Genomic DNA, 19,295 nt, shown 5'->3' with positions numbered 1-19,295 from the left:
CAGTAGGGCGATGTGTTCAGCGCGATCCGCCTTGAAAGTCTTATCAACTGGGCAAATGAAAGAAAAGAAAACTTAGATTATGAAGTTGCCGCACGAAGCGGTGGAATTTGGCTAGACATGCACATATTATTGAGATGAAAAATCATGCATAGCATGTATACACACTTGCCTTGCTTACCAAGATTACTTGCGCTCGCGGAACTGTGCTGTCCCGACATGAGAGAGCGGAAGCAAACTGAGAAACGCCCAAGTGCCGTGGAAGTCAACCACGTGATGTGCTCTGTATGGGTGCTTGTGGGTGCTGTGCTCTTGTCCCGTACTGTCACTCATTTATCTTTGGGCCACCTTGAGTCTTGAGAGGTCTCGGCTATCTCTATCGAATATGATACAAGATATGCTCTGCACTGCGCCAGAAGTAGCGTTATGCAGCGAACAGCGAATGTTCACAGCTTCCAATTTACAATGGATTCGGTTTCACATTGTGCCAGTGCATGCTGCGAGGTGCTCGGAATCGGACTCACTGCTGCGGGGTCTTCATTTTGATCCGTCCGAGCGTTTCCGGGAATTTTGGATGTGACGCTTCTGCACCGCCCATGATCACTGTTGCCCGTTTCGGGTCGTGATGGCAGCCTGGCTTGGCGTTGACATATTCGGATCTGTGTGGTCACTCGCCTGTTCTCCGGCTCCGTTCTACCGTCACAACGTACTGCATGGCTCCGCTACACGAGCGAGATAGTGACTTGCGCTCCGAATATCACAGTGCGGCTGTACGGCACAATTTCTTGTGGGGTTTGCTGGGCCTCGCAAGATGTATGTGGAGTGTAGTCACTCGCCTCGGGCGCTGAGTCAGAGAAGACCTTACCCCGGCTTCTAATGATGGCTGGGCGGCTGTGGCGCGCATTATATACATGGGCGCAGTGCGCCCACATACCGACCATCTCGCTGAGCCTGTCACTTCACTATGGCCGGTCAGTTCACAAGTGCGTATGCATGCACGTCCATGGCATTGCCAGTCACTGATTTTTTACTATCATCTGCAGCGCCAGGGAAGCCTTTTCTACGAGAGACACGTGCTATGACAGAGGAACCTGGTCCATTCCTGCGTTCGGGTTCACGGCTATTGCTATTCGACTCAGACTACATGCCGAGAGCAGCAACAACCGGTCATATGAACAACAATGAGAAGGAATCAGCTCAAGGGAGACGATGTATGTTGTGCTTTCCGCCTTGTTGTCTCGAACAAACCTTTCTCAACGTGATATTCCCTTTCCGTATCGACAGGGACGCAGACTGATCAAGATGAAACCGATGCAGAGATACGGAGAAGAGTCATGAAGGAGCTTTGCCATTCATGGATGGACAGGCTGCAGCTGATCAGCGTTGTTGTGCGTTTCTAACCGTTGTCGCTCGCGAACCGAACACTCACGATGATCCGTCAGACTACATTCTTTGCGGCAACCGAGGCTCAACTTCTGGGGTTCATTGCGCCAGACGACCACGACGAGGGACCATTGGTACAGCAGGCCGCAAATGCCATTCTCGCTGGCGCTCTCATCATTCATTTGTGTGCAGGTAGGCTGAATTGATCGTAGCCTGGATCGAGCGAAGCTCACAGAGAATTGCGTAGCTATCATTTCGTTCCTCGCTGCCTTCTTCTTAGTGCGCTATCGTCTGCGTGAAGCCAAGCGCGAAGAGCTCAAGGTCGAGCTTGGCGTATCGCCGCTGGATGGGTCTCGATCCTCCGATCCGCCCGTATGGTCGGCGAATCCGCACCTCGAACAGGTTGGTCCCTTCCGCAGAGGAACCCCGCCAACCCACCTGCTGGAGCATTGCCACGGGCTGTGCATGTGGCTCGCTGCGATTGGCTTCGCCCTTGCGTTGACAGGCGTGCTGTGCTACTCATGGGCGCGCCTCCCACGGAGCGCAAGTATCTTTGCCTCAGTATGCATGGCTGTTTGCTGGGTTCTGGGAATCGGTTCCGTCCTTGTCGTTAAATTGTGATGAAGTGATGATCCGGACGTGTTACGACTTGTACGACTTTATGGCCCTTGATGACTGTGGACGTTTGTTATACCTTACGACAGCGCTAATGTGGACTGGTATATGAAATGTTTTGCGCGAAGGCAAATCTAATACAATTGACGCGTGGTATTACATATGCTAAACGTACAGAGAGCAGCATGCGGCGGATATGGTAACAAAGGTCCAGCTCCGAAACCTGTCATCACAGATATCTACAACTTGCTCTCGTTGAACTTGATGCCGCTGAGAGGTTGGTCTGGACGGACATCAGGTGCTGCCATACTCGAAGTCAGAGTGAACACTCACAGGTGTTGTGGAACAAGTTGTCCTGCGGAGTCAAGACTGTGTGCGACGTGAGGGCACTAGCATCGACCATCTCCGGCACAAGCTCGTCGATCGTGCGAGCACCCAGGAGACGCATGGTCATCTCGAACTCGTCCTGTGCATGAATCCGTTCTTAGTCTCATATCCTCATCAGGAACTCCGCAACACGTACACGGAAGATCTGGATAGCTTTCTCGACACCTTCCGTGCCGTACGCGCAGAATGCGTAGAGGAAGGGCCGGCCGACGCCGACTGCCTTCGCGCCCAGCGCAAGAGCCTTCAGCACGTCACTTGCGCGGCGGACACCACCGTCCACGAAGATCTCGAAGTTCGGATTCGGCCAGTAACCGCGGGCACGGAGGGCCGCGGTGACCTCGACGAGGACCTCAATACCAGAGCGAGCAGTGTCAAGCTGGCGACCACCGTGGTTGGACAACACAATGCCTTGCACGCCAGCCTCGTACGCAAGGATAGCATCCTCCGCAGTGGAGATACCCTTCAGAATGATCGGCACTGTGGATATGACGTCAGCGTCATGGTGCCACTCAATATGACAATGGAGTTACTTTTAGTGATGCTCAAGAACCACGGGATGTCCTTCCACGACAGACTGGGGTCGATGAACGACTGTTATGGAAGACATGTCAGCAGGCTGTACGTCGAGGGTGCAAAATAATTGGCGTACGCTGATAGCACGAGCCACACCCTGATCCTTCTTGATGTCGCTCTGGCCATCCTGGACCTTGGCAACGCCCTCATCGCCCACAAACTTCATGCGCATATCCTTTTCGCGGCGGCCAAGCTGTGGGGCGTCCACCGTGATGAAGAGCGCCTTGACGCCCCGCGCTTCCGCGTGCTGCACGTACTTGCGCGTGATCTCGCGGTCGCGGTTCACGTAGCTGCATCGCATCGAACATGAGCGTCCATCTACGCCACGCCAAGGATGGAGTGGCACCGGATCCGACTTACAGTTGCAAGAAGAGGGTCTGGTCGGGCTTGGCAGCGTCAACGATCTCGTCGAAGGAGCACGAAGCCAGGGTCGCAATCTGCGAAGAGAAGACCGGTCAGTGAGTTCCGCCCGGTGCCCGCCTCGTGGCGTGCGAAATGCCCACCATCTGAATGACACCATGATTCTGAGCCGCGCGAGTGAGGCAAAGCTCGCCATCTGGGTGGCCGAGCTTGCCAAGGGCAGTCGCAGACTGTAAGTAACAGGCATTCAGTATTACTCCGGTGAGATTCCCGGTGTCAAACGCACAATATAGACCGGAAGCGAAGACTTGTGCCCGAGGATCGTCGTCGACCAGTCGACTTGGGAGACATCCCGAAGGATTCGCGGGCGGAACCAAACGCTGTGGAGTACCCAAAACTTAGTCCCCGAGCGGTGCACCACTGGGGGATTGGCTCACCGCTGATATGCCAAGCGGTTCTCACGCAGAGTGATTTCGTCGTCAGATGCGGAAGAGTAATATGCCTATCCAGCGAAGTTGGCCGAGATGTATTGTCCAAGCGCAAGACGATTACATACCCATGCCTTCTCCGGGATGACGTGGCGGGCCACGTTCTACGTGGGTTGTGAGCACGAGACATGGTGCAAGAGAGCAAATTGCGTACCTCAAAGTCGTGCAAGTTGACGATTGTATCGATTGAGGGACGGGCCTCGATGTATTTTTGGCGTCTCTTGTCTTCCTCGGATACCTCCTTGATTACTTTGGCTACTGTGCTTGCGTCGACCGGGCCAAGACTAAACACACAGTTATCATCGTGGATCCTACAAGTCGCAACTCCACACTTACTGCTTCTCAGGAGGGAGGTTCGTAGTAATCGCATCAGGCGGGTGGATTGGCTCGTAGGCGGCACTATAGAGGCTTGACAACCGCTACATCCTACAGATTTGATCGACTTACGTTGCGTCTTTGCCAGCGTATTTCAGGATGATCGCCTGACCTCCAGGATGCTCTGTGGAAGGTGAGCGGCTATATGCAACGAACGGAATTTAACTGACCGGGCAGGAAATCTGTCACGTCATAGACCTTGCCTATAACGTCATCCAGTTAAGCCACAATGTGGTATCTGGGGAATAACCACCTGGGGCACTTACCGTGGACAATAATCCAGCAATCGTTGCGGGTGGCGTGATTGGCGACCTCTGGCCCAGTAAGTACATGGATATCAGACATGATCGGCGAGAGAAGGGGGAAGATAACCGCTAGGCCGGCGTCGGGTGGGGGGAATGGGTTGGCTGGCTGAGGGCGGCCGCCGGGTCTTTTCAATCCAAAAAGACGGAATTTGCGGGATCCGCATGCCCCATCACATAACAACGCACCCGAAAGTACGTGAAGCGGCCTGGAAATGCGGCGGGGGAGCTGCACGCCTCGCGGAGAACGGTGGAACAGCGCGTAGACAGAATCAGGACGGTGTTAGATCGGAAAGGCGCTGGCGCGACTTCAGGGCCTCCGTCGATGGATGTCCGTGGCGTCTGCGAGGAATAAGTGCACCGTCGACTAATCTGCGGTGCCTTGGATCTCCCATGTGGTATCTGAGGTACACGTATAAATTTTGAGAATGTGGATATCATCTGCGGCCGTCTCTTTGCCTTGGTTCCCGGGGGACCCGTGGATATGCACTGGCGCAGACAGGACGCTGCGCTTCCGCGCTCCCCCGATGGTGCGTTCATCTCCTCTTTAACGCCGTCGGGCAGTCTTCTGGTCTCCGAATGGTCCTTCGGCTTCGATGAATAGGACGTATTAGATCAATCCAACGCTCGGGGAGTTGCAACCCATCGATGACCCTGATGACCTATGAACGTCGTAAATGAGTCAGCGTCTGCGAAAATTTGTCGATTGTACCCACTATTACACATGTGCCTGTCGCCTTTGGCCTCGGCACCAGGGAGTGCTGTAATCATTCCGCGTTGTCTAACGAAAATGAGACCCCTGATAATTCCCCTGATAGCCGTGACTGTGCGAGTCCCATTACCTCAGTTGACACAAACCTGCTGTCGACCATGTATAGGTCAGATTGAGAACCCTACACTCGGCCCGATTTCAATTAAATGAATCGTCGCGGAATCAATACGAGAGTGGTGATAAGACCCAAGAGATCAACGCGTTATGATTGGCGCCTAAGTGTGCCACTTCAAGTTTCTTACTCTCACCCACAACGACCATGAAATGAATTGTATCCGCATCTTTGACCAACCTATTCCTTCTTGTTGTCACATAGAGTCTGCGAGGTGACCACGCCTACAAATCGATATGTCCTGCTTCGCCTTCGAATCGGAGCGCGATTGGACAACGAGCGTCATGTGTAGCACCTCCCTAACGCCGCGTTGCACAAAACGCCTTGTAGGACATCTTCTATGATTGACAAGAGTAGTTATTCGCTCCCCAGGGGGATTCGCCTGACTAAAGCTGCATAGGATTCCTCGAAGCGAAGTAGGCGTTTGCCAAGACTGCTCGGTTTGGTCATCGAGGATGTCCAACTGCACTTCCCCGCCGCCAAGGCTACACTCCTATGCTCGGCGTTCTATCCTCTCCGGCGAATGAGGATATGCGAACGACATTCTACATGATGTGAATATGAGCCAAGGAGCCTGCAAGTCCGGCCGAGTGACAGTCCATTCCAGTATGGCTCAAACACCACTCTAACTCCCTAAGTCCGCGGCTTGTTTCTCGGCGCGACGCCCCACGGGAAGGGAGACAGGCTACTCCCGTCCGCCGATACGGTGAGCATGCCTTCTAGTCCCACAGCCACGCGCTGCGCCGTTAGGCGTATCTGCGCCAGATGGGGCGCCACGATGTTCTGGGCGCAGTCTCCGTGATGTAGACGGAGAACTCAATCCAATCCATCCAATGCAATTTGCAGACTAGCATATAAGCCGTCGCAAATGGCGGACAGTCCCCATCCTCCCAGCTCTCATCCGCTTGACCAAGCGTCCACCACAACCATTCCTCCTCTATCCCGTTACATATCTTCTTTCTTCTCAAAAATGCCGGGCTTTGAATGGAACCGCGAGACTGAGACCACCCCCGCCCCCGTCGCGGCTGAGCCTACTGTCGTGCCTGCGCCGACTCTGAACGGCCACGGCGACGCCCCCAGCATTGTCGATGGCGTCTACTACAACGCCCGCCTCGACCCCAAGAACTTCCTTGAGGGCCCCATTTCCACGAACCCTGCCACCCGCCTTCGTCAAATGCTCGCCCGGCCAGGTATTGTTGTACGTGATACCCCTTCCGTGATCTAAGCTTGCTGGTAACGAAAGTACCTACAGGTTGCCCCCGGTATCTGTGACGGTATCAGCGCCCGCTGCGCTCTCGAGGCCGGCTTCGATTGTCTCTACCAGAGGTAGCTCCCATTTACCCAATCAATGTTCTAGAGCTGACTTTACTTCACAGCGGTGCCGCCACCACTGCGTCGCGCCTCGGCATGCCCGATGTTGCGATCGCCACCTTGAACGACTTCGTCCAGGTAAATTACCGTCTTTCACCCCTTTGAACTGTTATTTATGAGATATACAGAGCGCGCAGATGGTCTGCAGCATGGACCCCACAGTGCCCGTCATCGCCGACGCGGACACCGGGTAAGCGGACTCATACTTTTCTAGAATACGGCTTATTGACTGGCATACTCAGGTTCGGTGGTCCCGCCATGGTCGCTCGTACTGTAACCCAATATGCTCGCGCAGGAGTAGCAGGCATGCACATCGAGGATCAGGTGCAGACCAAGCGCTGCGGCCACTTGATGGGCAAGCAGGTCGTCTCCCGCGAGGAGTTCCTCCAGCGCATCCGAGCCGCTGTCATCGCCCGCGATTCTATCCCCGGTGGCTCCGACTTCGTGAGTATAATCTTCGATCTTGGACAATGCGCGCATGCTGACAACGTTGCTCTTTCTAGGTCATCATTGGCCGCACGGACTCTGCCCAGGTCCTCGGCATGGACGAGGCCATCACTCGTCTCAAGCTCGCCGCCGATGCCGGCGCAGATGTCTGCTTCATCGAGGGTGTGAAGACCGCTGAGTTGCTCACATCTACGATCGCGGCGCTCGCGCCCAAGCCCGTGAGTAGCGACGATACCAACGGATCGACCGCACCCTGACAATTGCGCACAGGTTCTCGTCAACGTCATCTCGGGTGGCCTGACGCCCTCCTTCACGTGCCAGGAGGCGGAGGCCCTCGGTGCGAAGATCATCAGTGAGTACCCTGGTCCGCGGTCATACTTCTCGGCCTTCTTACACGGAGATCCACAGTCTTCTCGCTCGTATCTTGCGTCGCAGCTGTCCACGGCATCCGAGAAGCGATGCGCTCGCTCAAGAAGACGGGCACGGACTTCACCTCTGCGCGCGGCATGGACCCGAAGGCGTTCTTCGAGGTCATGGGCCTGAACGAGGTGATCACGCTCGACGCGATGGCAGGCGGCAAGGCCTTCGAGCTCGTGTAGGCGTGCCTGCTTCGCCTGGCTTCTCGGGTTGCTGCTTTCGGCGTGTGTTCCGGAGGGTGGGCCTCTTGCATTACTACTAGACTTGAAGAGGACTTCATCACATACAAAATGGGTCCTGCATGCATCATATGTACTATCCCATGTCTATCATCATCATATGCCCTGTAGAGCAATTCAGCATTTTCTGTCACCAATACACGCTGTTTGTACCATGCACGCTGCCAGCCGGCCCCGTCAACTTGAAGGCCGATTGATTAGATAAGTATCGCTTGCAACCTTCGGCGCCTTCTCTTGTTTCAAGTGCTAATTAGTATTCACCATCTCTTATGCTTACAAGTCACCGCTAATACGCCCTTCCGTCCTCCGCCCCCCCTTGCGCAGGCAAACTCATGATGCGGATCGAGCAACGTCGAGCAACGGATCCTCCGTAATTGTCGGCGCTGAGCACCCTTTCGGACGTCCGCCGTGCCTCCGTCTCCGCCGGCACCCACGGTCCGCGTCATGGAGAAAAGGAGTTTCCCCGCATTCGTTCCTTGGCCGTGCTCGTTCTCCTAGCTTCGGTTCTTCGACGTGCTGTACGACCATTACGACCAGACTTCGTGTTTCAACATGTCTAGAACGTATACAGGGAAAGAGATTGCGGAGCACAGCTCCAGGGAGAGCTGCTGGATCATTGTGCATGGTGAGTGCTTGTGCTACCAGTTCAAATGTCCGAAACAGCCCGCGCCTCGGGAAATGTTTTGGGCCTGGCTTCAACATGGTTTCCTGACGTGTCACCTTACGAACAGGCAAAGTGTACGACGTGACAGAGTTTCTGCCAGGTATGCGTGCATCTGCGGTCAAATAGCTGAATGCACTAAGTCGTGGATTGTGATTGGCTGTTAGAGCATCCCGGTATGCACTTCCAGTAGTGTTAGTTGCAATGCGTTCTGAGACTCGCGCAGGCGGAAGCAAGATCATTTTGAAGTACGCCGGGAAGGATGCAACGTGAGTTGTCTCGACAAGTGATTGATATTATATGCATTGACACGGCGGTGGTAGTGCAGAATATGACCCCATTCATCCACCAAATGCGATCACGGACAACCTCCCGCCCGAGAAGCAGTGAGTAGGGCCCTGGTGGTCAATTCTTGATTCTGAAGCTCTGTATGCAGCCTCGGGTCCGTGGACTTGACTACTGTCGAGAAGGTCGAGGTCGTGATCACGGACGAGGAGAAAGCCCGTCAGCAACGAATTGCTCAACGGCCTCCGCTCACGGAGGTCCTGAACCTGCACGACTTCGAGGTGCGTCTTCACTACCTCCGCCCACAGAGTGGAGTCATCATCAGGCTTTCAGGCCATCGCGCGGCAAGTCATGCCGGAGAAGGCGTGGGCATACTACAGCTCGGCGGCCGACGATGAGATCACTATCAGGGAGAACCACGCTGCTTACCACAGGTAGGTGGCGGTAGATACGCTCTCCCGAGTGTCGTTACTCATAGGGACGTATGTCAGAGTATGGTTCCGTCCGCGGATCCTGCGAAATGTGACGCATGTCGATTGGTCGACGAAGATCCTTGGCCTCCCTTCCAAGATGCCAGTGTATATCGTAAATCAAGAGCTCCGTGTGCAGATGTGCTTGAATCTAACTCGCGAGTCCAGACTGCGACTGCTCTCGGCAAGCTGGGTCACCCCGACGGTGAATTGAACCTGACGAGGGCGGCTGCAAAGCACGGAGTCATTCAGATGGTATATTAGACATTAGACTCGAGTTCCATGAGACTGATGCTCCTGTAGATACCTACTCTGGCGTCATGTTCGTTCGACGAGCTCGTCGACGCAGCAGTCCCGGGGCAAGCACAGTTCCTTCAATTGTGAGCTGACCGTGCTCTCGCATAGCTATGATTGTATTCTAAAAGGCAGAAATATGTCAGGTATGTCAACTCGGACCGTGAAATCACGAAGAAGTTCGTGCAACATGCAGAGAAGCGCGGCATCAAGGGCCTGTTCATCACTGTCGATGCCCCGCAACTTGGACGGCGCGAGAAGGTTTGTGGTACCCTCTCCGCGAAGCTACCGTGTACTTAGCGTTCGGTGTAGGACATGCGCATGAAGTTCGAGGCAGAAGACCCTGCCGAGGTGACTGACAACAAGCAGCAAGATCGCGTAGATCGTTCGCAAGGAGCTGCACGTGCTATCAGCGTATGTCTCTGAAAGTAATTAGGTGCATCGGTCCTAATGTACGCGTTACAGTCCTTCATCGATACTGGTCTTGACTGGAAAGACATCCCATGGTTCCAGTCGATTACCACAAGTGAGTCCTCGCCATCCAATAAGTATTAGTACAAGCTAACCGAGAGATCATTAGTGCCCATTATTCTTAAGGGTGTTCAGTGCTGGGAGGTATGTCATGGCCTTGAGTACGTGCCCTTTTGCATGTCTAATGGTTGCCAAACAGGACGCGTTGCTCGCATACGACGCTGGTCTAGCAGGTGTTGTCCTCTCAAACCACGGTGGCCGGCAGCTGGAGTTCTCCCGCTCTGGGATTGAGACGCTCGTCGAAGTTGTCACAAAGCTGAAGGAGAAGCGAGGCCTGGCCTTCCCAAACGAGAAGTTCCAGCTGTTCGTGGACGGCGGTGTCCGCCGCGCGTCGGACGTGCTGAAGGCCATCGCTTTGGGCGCCACTGCTGGTGTGTTGCCTCTCCTGTCAATAGTGGGAATGTTTCTCATCCCCGTGGTCATCGACAGTTGGTGTCGGGCGACCGTTCTTGTACGCATTCTCGTCTTACGGCCAGGACGGTGTCGAACACGCTCTCCAGATTCTACATGTAAGTTTCTGAGCGACAGCATGCGATGCGAGATGCTGACGCAAGGAGCAATAGGACGAATTCGAGATGAATATGCGTTTGCTGGGTGCTCGTACGATCAGCGAGATCGTCCCCGAGATGGTCGATGCCTCGTCCATTCACCAGCACATTGTCTCCGTTCCGACTGACAATCTGTACTTCTCGAACTGTGAGTGCCGTCGCTACCCTATACTGTCTCCTGTCTCCTGACGTGCGATTGTAGACGAGAGCATGCAATCCGCACGGTTGCGGGAGATCAAGCCGAAGATGTGAGGAGAGAGGATTGCCCGTATCTAGAATTGTTATTACTTGCTTGATTACCGCCGCTGCTCATATACAGCTTTACCGGCGTGCTTGCTCTTATTGCTTACTTGGATAAGTGTTGGTATGGCTAAGGGTAAGGGTAAATGTTATGACGTCATCGTGATCGAAGGCTCGATCAAATCCCAGATTGCATCTTGAGCATGGGAGGTCACGGCTACGAATATTAGATGCACGATTGGGAACCGGTCCCATTCTTTTCTTTTGTAGACTACTATAGCCTCTTTGACAAATGTGCCCATCCGGTAAGATTAAAGCGACATGAAGGATATATTGTACGGACTGCGATATGAAACAGAAGACTGAGATTTAGATATCAATGTCAATTCATGTCCCCAAGGTCCTGGCCAACATACCGACTCAGCTCTGGAGTCATCAGGGAATGCTTGCGCTCCTATTTGGCTCAGTGGGTCTTCAGGCGATCGTCCACACAAACAATGTCGAACCATGTGCTCATCGACCTGTGAGCTGCTTTCCGCCATGCGCGTGCGCTTGAGTGGTATGCGATCCTAAATGCGTATATGTGGGATATCTTGCTCGAGACACTAGAATTGTATTGGTGCAGGCCCACGCTGTCTAGAGATACCGCATATATGCGTGTCACACGCCCTATACGCATGTGCCAGCGATATCTCCGTATGGGTCACGGCCCGTAGGCGAGCTGCCGTTATGGGTTTTGTAAAATCGTCTATTGTCTCCTGGGATTCGTTGAGATACTTTATCAAGTGTTGCGAATTCGTGATTGTGTGCGTTTGGAAGCATGTCGTGAATGACCACAAGTAAAGATCAGACTCTTGCGCAATCTTCACTAGACGAAACCATCCGATTAATAACAAAATCACTGAAAGCAAGAGCACTGACACTCGCCAGGAGAAGTCTCGCTGATATGGAATTGTCGCCCTCTAGAGTCATGCTGACTGAAGCCAATTGCGCTCTAGGGCGTTCCGCGTAGTCGCCGCAGATATCAAAGATGCCTCCAATGAAGAGCTGGCGATATAACGATAGGAACGAGCGAAAGCTCTAGTCTGAGCCTATGGACCACATCCGGTATGTCATCAATTAATAATTGCGGTGGATACCGGTCCAGGGTGAGTACTCGTGCGGAGTGTCCACGAGGTGCTCGGGGTCTGCCGGCAGCTGGGGTGATTTTTGGTTCGGAGTCCTGTCCTCGGTTGCCTCAGTCTTCCACCAGGACAGACACTCCGGATTGCTGCACGACCAGCATCCGATTCCTGCGTGCTTTCTTCGATTCCTCATCGCGACCATTCGTTCGCCTGCAGGCAGGTCATCTTTTACGACCGACCTTCACGCGAAGAAAACCAAAAAGATCATATCACATCGCCGCGCAATCGTAGCCATTCGTGCGTTTGTTTCACCTGACGACATTGCTGTGCATTTCGCTCACTAAGCACAGAATGAGCAAATCCTCCACGGCTTCTGCACCAAAGATTCAGACGCAGCTCCCTCAAAAGTCAGCTTGGCTAAGGGGCCCGCCGCAGAGCTCTTCTTCAGCACCCTCACCACGTTCCCAGTCACCAGCACCCAATCAGGGCGCCCCTCAACCGACCCACTCTAGGCGGCCGAGCACGCTAGGCCAAGGTGTCTCGTTCAAGGATGGTGTCGCAGGTGCGCGGAGCCCGACGAGCGGGATAAAATCAGGTACGTGTGGTCGTGCGGTGACAGCGTGGTGTCCCGTCGTTGATAACGTTCCCCGCCAGGGTCGTCGGTGACCTTCGGTTCGATAGACGACGTGACTGCACCGATCTCATCCTCGCCTGCAGCGGTACCGCCTATCAAGTCGGAAGGTGTCAAGACGTTCGGTTCTGTTCCAGCGACGTCGACTTCAGCTCCTGCAAATATCAAACCTTCCACCTCGTCGTCGTCGCAAACACCGTCTACGCAGTCAAAATTTGATGTCAAAAAGCTCTTCCAGGCACCCAGCGCACCAGAGCCTTCGTCTGAGCCGCCAGCGATCTCTTCGCCCTCGACGCGGTCATCACAACTGCCGCAGTCTTCACCCCAGACTTCGCACGCCCAGCCGTCGCCGATGGGACACGCATACCAGACATTTGTTCCGGGTGGTCTCCGACCATCACAGAATGGTGCTCAGCCCGGCGGCCCGCCTCGTTCACCGGTGTACCCACGCCAGATACCGAATGGACAGGTGAATGGTGCGAATGGGCGACCGAATGGTGCGCAAATGCCGCAGACGTCTGGTCCTGGGCCTATGCCCACGGCGATGCCGAGCCCACGGATGGGTCACCCGCACGGCGGTCAGCCCGCTGGACTGCCTCATGTACCCCCTCCTGTTCCGGTGCCAGGATGGCCCGGCTACTATGTACGTATATCCCATCATTGCGGCAAACTCATTAATGACGAGTCTTCTTTCAGTACCCTCCTCAGTATCCTGGCATGCCCGAGTACATGCCCTATTCACCGGGTTGGCACGTCGCTCCTCAAGCGCATCAACCACCCCAGGGACCTGGTGGGCCTCATCCTGGCATGCCCATGTCCCCTCGTAACGTCCCTCCACCCCTCCACACGCCTGGTACCCCCACGCTTGCTCCCGCTATGCCGAACACGTCGCATCCTCCACATACGACCCCCTCACCACATGCGCATACTATGAGCCTCAGCAGCGTATCATCACCTCCTCCGACGCCCTCAGCGAGTACTTCTGGCTTAGGCATGAATCGAAATGCGAGTGCATTTGTCCCGCGCAAGTCTGTCAAGATCACGACGATGAGCGGGCAGGAGGTCAAGCTGGAGAACCTGAAGCAGGGTGCCGCTGTGCCCTCGCCAGTCGTGCCTGGGTCGCCGGCGCGCAAGGTCATTCCAGTGCGGATGGAGACCCCCGAGCAGAAGGAGAAGCGTATAGCTGAGGAGCATGAGAGGGAGCGGCTGAAGAAAGAGGCAGAGGAGAAGGTCAAACAGGAAGCGGAGAAGGCGAGGAAGGCGCGCGAAGAGGAGGAGAGGAAAAAGGCCGAGGAAGAGGAGCGTGTACGCAAAGAGAAGGAGGAGGAGGAGCGTGTACGCAAGGAGGCGGAGGCGGAGGCGGAAGAGCGGAAGAAGAAGGAGGAGGAGGAGCGGTTACGCAAAGAAGAGGAGGAGAAGGAGCGGGTGCGCAAGGAAGAGGAGGACAGACAGAAGGCCAAGGAAGAAGAGGAGGAACGATTGCGTAGAGAGGAAGAAGAGCGAGCAGCAAAGGAAGCTGAAGAAGCGAAGGTGGAAGCAGCAGAGCCACCAGAGCTTGAGCCGGAGGAGGGCGAGGTTCAAGAGACGGAAGAGCCCGAGTCTGTCGAAACCGAGGAGGCCAAAGACGCGCCACAGGACAAAGCATCTACCGACAAAGCGTCTTTACGCATCGACACGGCCCTGACCAGCCCTGAAGGCGCGCGGCGACGCCCGGGCCACCTTGACCTATCCCTTGCCAAATCTCAAACTATCCCTCAACCCCTTCCCTCCGCTCTGGCCACTGCGCGCATTATTGAGGATCTGGGTAGCGTCTCGTACCCCGACGGTATTCAGAGCCCCAAGGTCGAACTCAACGTCAACGCGAAGCAGGGCAAGTTCCGGTGAGTTGGTTTTGATACTCAGTGGCCACGATGTTGGTTGATGTATTTTTCTTCTCATCTTTCACAGCTACGACCGCGATTTCCTACTCCAGTTCATGGCTATCTGCAAAGAGAAGCCAGATTCCCTCCCTCCACTAGACGCCATTGGCCTTGAACCCGCTGATCAATCCTTCCCGATGAGCCGTGGCGGCTCTGGTCGTCGTTCATCCACTGCCGCTATGCCCCCTCCTGCCTCCACCATCTCTCGCCAGGCATCCGTTGGTCTCGGCATCTCCGGCTACAACAAGGGCTCCGGCCCTTTCAACATGGGTCAATTCGCCACGCCCAACAACAGCAGGATGACGACGAGCGACGATCGATTCGCGGCTTCGCAAGGAGGTCGGTCGACGTCAATGTCTGGTGGCGGTCCACCAGCCATGGCATTCGGACGTCCAACCACTATGGTCCGTTCGTCAAGTCAAGGTGGCCCTGGTGGACCCCAACTGAACAATAAGCGTACCCGGAGCAAGCGTGGCGTTGACCGTGCCGAGCACAGCAAGGCCAATGCTGGCGGTTCATCCGCGTTTGGCTCCAATTCAATGCAACAAGGTCTGATGTCCCTCGAGCCCGTTGCACCCCTGGAGCAGTCCGCCAACCGCTGGACGCCGCAGAGCATTGCCAAGAAGCCTCAGCAAGGCGAATCAGAGTCGGATATTGTGGACCGTAAAGTCCGCTCGCTGCTCAACAAGCTTACTATGGAGCGCTTCGACTCTATCTCCGATCAGATCATCTCATGGGCGAACAAGTCCGAGAAGGAAAAGGACGGACGTACCCTCATCCAGGTCATCCGGCTCGTCTTCGAGAAGGCGACGGACGAGGCCGCGTGGTCAGAGATGTACGCGCGCCTATGCCGCAAGATGATGGAGCAGATCAGCGCCAACGTTCAGGACGAGGGTATCAAGAACAACGAGGGCAAACCTATCGCAGGCGGCCAACTCTTCCGGAAGTATCTTCTCAACCGCTGTCAAGAAGACTTCGAGCGTGGGTGGGTCGCAAAGGAGGCCACGGCGGTTGCAGCCGCGACAAAGGCAACTGAGGACCGCGCTGCCAAGGCGGCTGCTGATACAAACCCCAACGCCGACGAGAGTGCCCTCTACTCTGAAGAGTACTACGCTGCGCAGAAGGCAAAGCGTCAGGGTCTTGGTCTCATCAAGTTCATTGGCGAGCTATTTAAGCTGCAGATGCTTACGGAGCGTATCATGCATGAGTGTATCAAGAAATTGCTCGGCAACGTCGAGAACCCTGAGGAGGAGGAGATCGAGAGCTTGTGCAAGCTCTTGACTACCGTTGGCCAGTCGCTCGATACTCCCAAGGCGCGCGCCCACATGGATGTGTATTTCTCACGCATGAAGGAGTTGTGCAAGAACCCCAACGTCAATTCGCGTATGCAGTTCATGTTACAGGTATGTTCAGTTCTTTGGCTGTATTCTGCAAGAGTCTTAGTGTTTTCACAGGATATCATTGAGCTGCGGGCCCGCAACTGGGTGCCACGAAACCAGGTTGCTGCCCCGACGACGATCGCTGCTATCCACGAGCAGGTAAGTTGGCTTCTCGGCCTTGATTACATACGGAGTAAGTGACGATGATGCGTTACAGGCTGCTAAGGAGAAGGCTGTCCATGAGAAGGAGGCTTACCAGCGCACGCTCAGCATGTCCCGGGGTGGATCCAGACGCGGAGGCGAACGTGGTGATCACTCCCAGATCGGTCCCGACGGTTGGGCGGTTGCCGGCGGCAACGTGCCGCGAGCACAGCCCAAGGCCGGCGACCTCTCGAACTTCGGCAAGATACAAAAGGCTGCTCCCATGACTTTCGGACCAACGAGCGTCTTCGCGGGCAAGAAGGAGAACAAGAGCCGCGAATCTACGATGACTCGCGCTGGTTCACAGAACATGTTCTCCAAGCTCATGGAGAATCCCGAACTCGCGACGGAGGCAGCGTCATCCAAATCGAGTCGACCACCAAGTCGCAAGCCCAGCGTCGACTTTGGTGCGGCTGGTGCACCCGAAGTGCCGCTTCAGCGCAGAAAGCTCCAGCTCCTGCCGCGGACGCTTCCGAAGTCGGACGAGACCAAGGCAGACTCTACGCCAGCAACGTCAGAGGCTGGCCACTCGGAGGACGAAGGTGGGGACGCGCCGAGTGCGCTGTCAATGACCGAGGCGGAAGCCAACGTCAGGACCAAAGAAGACTCGAAGGAGTTCTTCAGCATCCGAGACCTGGACGAAGCGGAGGTCTATTTCACGAAGCTGCCTACGGAACACAGGTTCCGATTGGTCGATAAGCTTGTCACGTCTGCCATCGAGTCCAAGGAAGCCGACGCCCAACTCGTTGCCAGCTTGTTCAGCCGTGCGCTCTCGAGGAATTCATGCTCACCGCACTCGTTCGAGGAGGGATTCATGCCGACGGCGGAGATTCTCGATGATATTGCCATCGACGCGCCGAAGGCCTTCGACCTGATGGCGATTATGATGAAGGGCGCTGGTTTGGACAAGGACGAGGAGCGTCGCGCACGGCTTGCCAGCAAGTCGATGGACAGTGATAAACTACTCGCGCTTCTTTCATAGACGATCCTTTTTGGTGTGTGTTTTCGTTGCTCTGAGTTCCTCGTTCTGTCGCTGGCATCATTACTGTATCCTCACTGTTCCCATTGCATTCTTGTTATTATTTCCTCAGCATCTGTGATGTCTACCCTGCATTAGTGTGTAACATTTACATAGCACAATACTGCACGATAATCATGAGCTGTCATTCCCTTTCATGCCATATTTATGTCTTCACTCGTCTGCTTGACGATACGACAGCCAGTCTTTACCGTCAATACAAGAATCAGAGAATTCCCATATCTGCGTTCGATCTGACCGCACAAGAAGTGATTGTCCTCGTGAGTGTCAAAGTCAAATGAGATCACAGCGTTATCTCAGGCTGATGTTCCGGTTTTCCCGCTGCCGTAGTTGTGAGTGCAGTGCTTAACACCTTATCCTCAAGTGACTGAATCCTCGATGGCTTACAGTTCACAACTTTGATTCGCGAAGGGTCAAGATTTCTGCGAAATTGCGACGAACATCCCATTAAGCAAGTGCTGTCTGGATTGCCTACACTTGTAACATGAATTCTGACCACGCCTGCAAGCAGATCTCATTCAAAGTCCGCCGCCAACCAACGGAGAATCTCTACCGCCTTCCCGCATCTGTTCATGGCGCTTCCTTCAGGCGATCTGTCGGTCCAGCTAGCCCCACGGGCGTGCCTTCAGCGCGCTCCTCATGCCAGGCCTGGATCTTCCCAAAGTCTCGACATTGATGCCAAACGTTGAAGTCGGGATACGGCGCAGAGTGACCCTCAACCCAGTCGAACGTTATGAGCCCAACGTCGCCGGCACACATGATCTGCTGTCGCAGCATCTCGATGCAGTGATCTGACAGTATTCATTATAGGCAAATCGTCCGCGCTCTGATGGTACGGCAGGACTAACCAATGTGATGCCTGTACAAGTCAGGATCGTCCTCGCCACGTGGATAGTACTCGGGATAGGTGAACTTGCGCAACATGTTCTGCAAGAGTTCAGACGTCAGGTGAGGGCACCAGCGTAGGAGGCGGGTACAATACCAGGCAATGCAATTGATGTACGACCTCCAGCTCGGCTGCATATCCCTTGCCATCCACGAATTTGGCGAGCGATGGCCTTGCTGGTTTGCCTGTGTTCGAAAGTTCATCCTCCGTGATAGGAAACGCAACTGCGTTTCGGGGCGTGTTTGTGAGTCTTGCCTGCAGCGTGGCGTTCGGGTGGTACTCACCTACCGTGGAAATCCTATCCCAGGCAGCGTCGATCTCTGAAGTCGGGACCCCACGATATTCCGAAGGATATGTCAACGAGCCGTTGAAAAGGGTTGAATGATACTCGACGGCCTCGAGCGCAGGTGCTGTGGCATGTCAATATACGTTTTCCAACAGGATTTCCTGGCTACTGACATGGTGTCGACAGGCGTCTGGCACATTGTTGGTTAGAATGCTCCCGAGTCAACGTGATCAACCAGAGGGACAGAACGAGCAAGAAACCAAGGATGAACCACGGTAGAATGCTGGCTGGTGTCAGTCGACGCCTGGGGAGCCGCGCGGGCGGCTCCTTGGCCTCGGGGGATGCTGCGAGTAAGTCTTCATGGGAGCCGTCGCGCTCGAAGAACGAGGACATGGTGCACACGGACACGGTGCAGGTCGCAGCGTCGGCTCTAGCTAGGGGAAAAGGTAGTCTTGAAGCGCACGCATTCCCCAACCAGACCTGCCGAGAAGCCCGAGAAGACTTGTCACGATAGGCCCGCAATGGTGGACATCTTCAATTCACCTTTACTAATCGTTCCAAACGTAGTGGGATGCTGAGCCCACCCCAAGATAGATTCTCGAGAACGGATCGAAGCGCATGATGTTGTTCTGGATCTACAGCTTCCGTACCAATAGCGGCGTACGCTTGCCTTTCGGGACGACGTATTCGCTTGCGCGAGTGGCGGCATCTAGGACGGCGCGTAAGCCTCTGTATTCTACGAATACAAGAAGTGCTCAAACCGAAGCGTCGGAACCGGGACTTTGTAGATGCGGCAATCGTTGCTGAATAAAGTTCGCTGATTGGCTTCCATAGATCGTCGTGGGGACCCCAGTGGCGTGAGGAGCCATGGATCTGTCGCTGATGTCAGTAGCTTCGCTGCATGGAAGAACACAACATCGCAGTGTTCTGAGAGATCGGAGCGCTTCTTGGAAGTTTGATTCA

The 19,295-nt window shown here is 54.9% G+C and overlaps 6 protein-coding genes across 6 annotated transcripts; 4 read left to right on the top strand and 2 right to left on the bottom strand.

The window, feature by feature from the left end:
- Positions 1–961: 961 nt before the first annotated feature.
- On the top strand, positions 962–2,001 carry POSPLADRAFT_1034164 (hypothetical protein; the record flags this gene model as incomplete). The annotated part of the gene is made up of 5 exons (XM_024477000.1): positions 962–980; positions 1,041–1,208; positions 1,282–1,385; positions 1,440–1,572; positions 1,661–2,001. 5 exons carry the CDS (start codon positions 962–964, stop codon positions 1,999–2,001), a joined length of 765 nt encoding a protein of 254 aa, XP_024338364.1.
- Positions 2,002–2,234: 233 nt separating this feature from the next.
- POSPLADRAFT_1046884 (hypothetical protein) lies at positions 2,235–4,523 on the bottom strand (the record flags this gene model as incomplete). The annotated part of the gene is made up of 15 exons (XM_024479147.1): positions 2,235–2,278; positions 2,329–2,461; positions 2,519–2,859; positions 2,913–2,973; positions 3,032–3,245; positions 3,316–3,392; positions 3,459–3,545; positions 3,602–3,695; positions 3,753–3,817; positions 3,872–3,907; positions 3,958–4,087; positions 4,140–4,202; positions 4,251–4,302; positions 4,349–4,381; positions 4,445–4,523. 15 exons carry the CDS (start codon positions 4,521–4,523, stop codon positions 2,235–2,237), a joined length of 1,509 nt encoding a protein of 502 aa, XP_024338363.1.
- A 1,811-nt stretch (positions 4,524–6,334) lies between these two features.
- Positions 6,335–7,781, top strand: POSPLADRAFT_1144287 (hypothetical protein; the record flags this gene model as incomplete). The annotated part of the gene is made up of 8 exons (XM_024485685.1): positions 6,335–6,562; positions 6,617–6,690; positions 6,741–6,813; positions 6,864–6,925; positions 6,978–7,179; positions 7,239–7,400; positions 7,453–7,534; positions 7,591–7,781. The coding sequence occupies 8 exons, from the start codon at positions 6,335–6,337 to the stop codon at positions 7,779–7,781; spliced, it is 1,074 nt and encodes a 357-aa protein (XP_024338362.1).
- Positions 7,782–8,326: 545 nt separating this feature from the next.
- Positions 8,327–10,968, top strand: POSPLADRAFT_1181658 (hypothetical protein). The gene is made up of 18 exons (XM_024488858.1): positions 8,327–8,463; positions 8,570–8,602; positions 8,667–8,675; positions 8,726–8,768; positions 8,823–8,885; positions 8,936–9,065; positions 9,118–9,218; positions 9,276–9,369; positions 9,423–9,509; positions 9,558–9,634; positions 9,695–9,809; positions 9,861–9,962; positions 10,014–10,074; positions 10,129–10,163; positions 10,219–10,450; positions 10,509–10,588; positions 10,643–10,775; positions 10,830–10,968. The coding sequence occupies exons 1-18, from the start codon at positions 8,391–8,393 to the stop codon at positions 10,877–10,879; spliced, it is 1,518 nt and encodes a 505-aa protein (XP_024338361.1). The 5' UTR covers positions 8,327–8,390; the 3' UTR covers positions 10,880–10,968.
- A 1,237-nt stretch (positions 10,969–12,205) lies between these two features.
- On the top strand, positions 12,206–17,381 carry POSPLADRAFT_1170204 (hypothetical protein). The gene is made up of 7 exons (XM_024488090.1): positions 12,206–12,288; positions 12,342–12,553; positions 12,646–13,265; positions 13,883–14,502; positions 14,570–15,944; positions 15,996–16,079; positions 16,138–17,381. Exons 2-7 carry the CDS (start codon positions 12,343–12,345, stop codon positions 17,101–17,103), a joined length of 3,876 nt encoding a protein of 1,291 aa, XP_024338360.1. The 5' UTR covers positions 12,206–12,288; position 12,342; the 3' UTR covers positions 17,104–17,381.
- Positions 17,382–17,730: 349 nt separating this feature from the next.
- Positions 17,731–18,725, bottom strand: POSPLADRAFT_1057337 (hypothetical protein; the record flags this gene model as incomplete). The annotated part of the gene is made up of 5 exons (XM_024480905.1): positions 17,731–17,951; positions 18,009–18,087; positions 18,143–18,270; positions 18,331–18,456; positions 18,506–18,725. 5 exons carry the CDS (start codon positions 18,723–18,725, stop codon positions 17,731–17,733), a joined length of 774 nt encoding a protein of 257 aa, XP_024338359.1.
- Between the last annotated feature and the right edge of the window lie 570 nt (positions 18,726–19,295).

This window comes from Postia placenta (assembly GCF_002117355.1).
Source record: "Postia placenta MAD-698-R-SB12 unplaced genomic scaffold POSPLAscaffold_8, whole genome shotgun sequence".
In the NCBI taxonomy this organism is placed as follows: domain Eukaryota; kingdom Fungi; phylum Basidiomycota; class Agaricomycetes; order Polyporales; family Adustoporiaceae; genus Rhodonia; species Rhodonia placenta.
The sequence above is the reverse complement of the archived record's forward strand: the minus strand, read 5'-3'. Positions and strand labels throughout refer to the sequence as shown.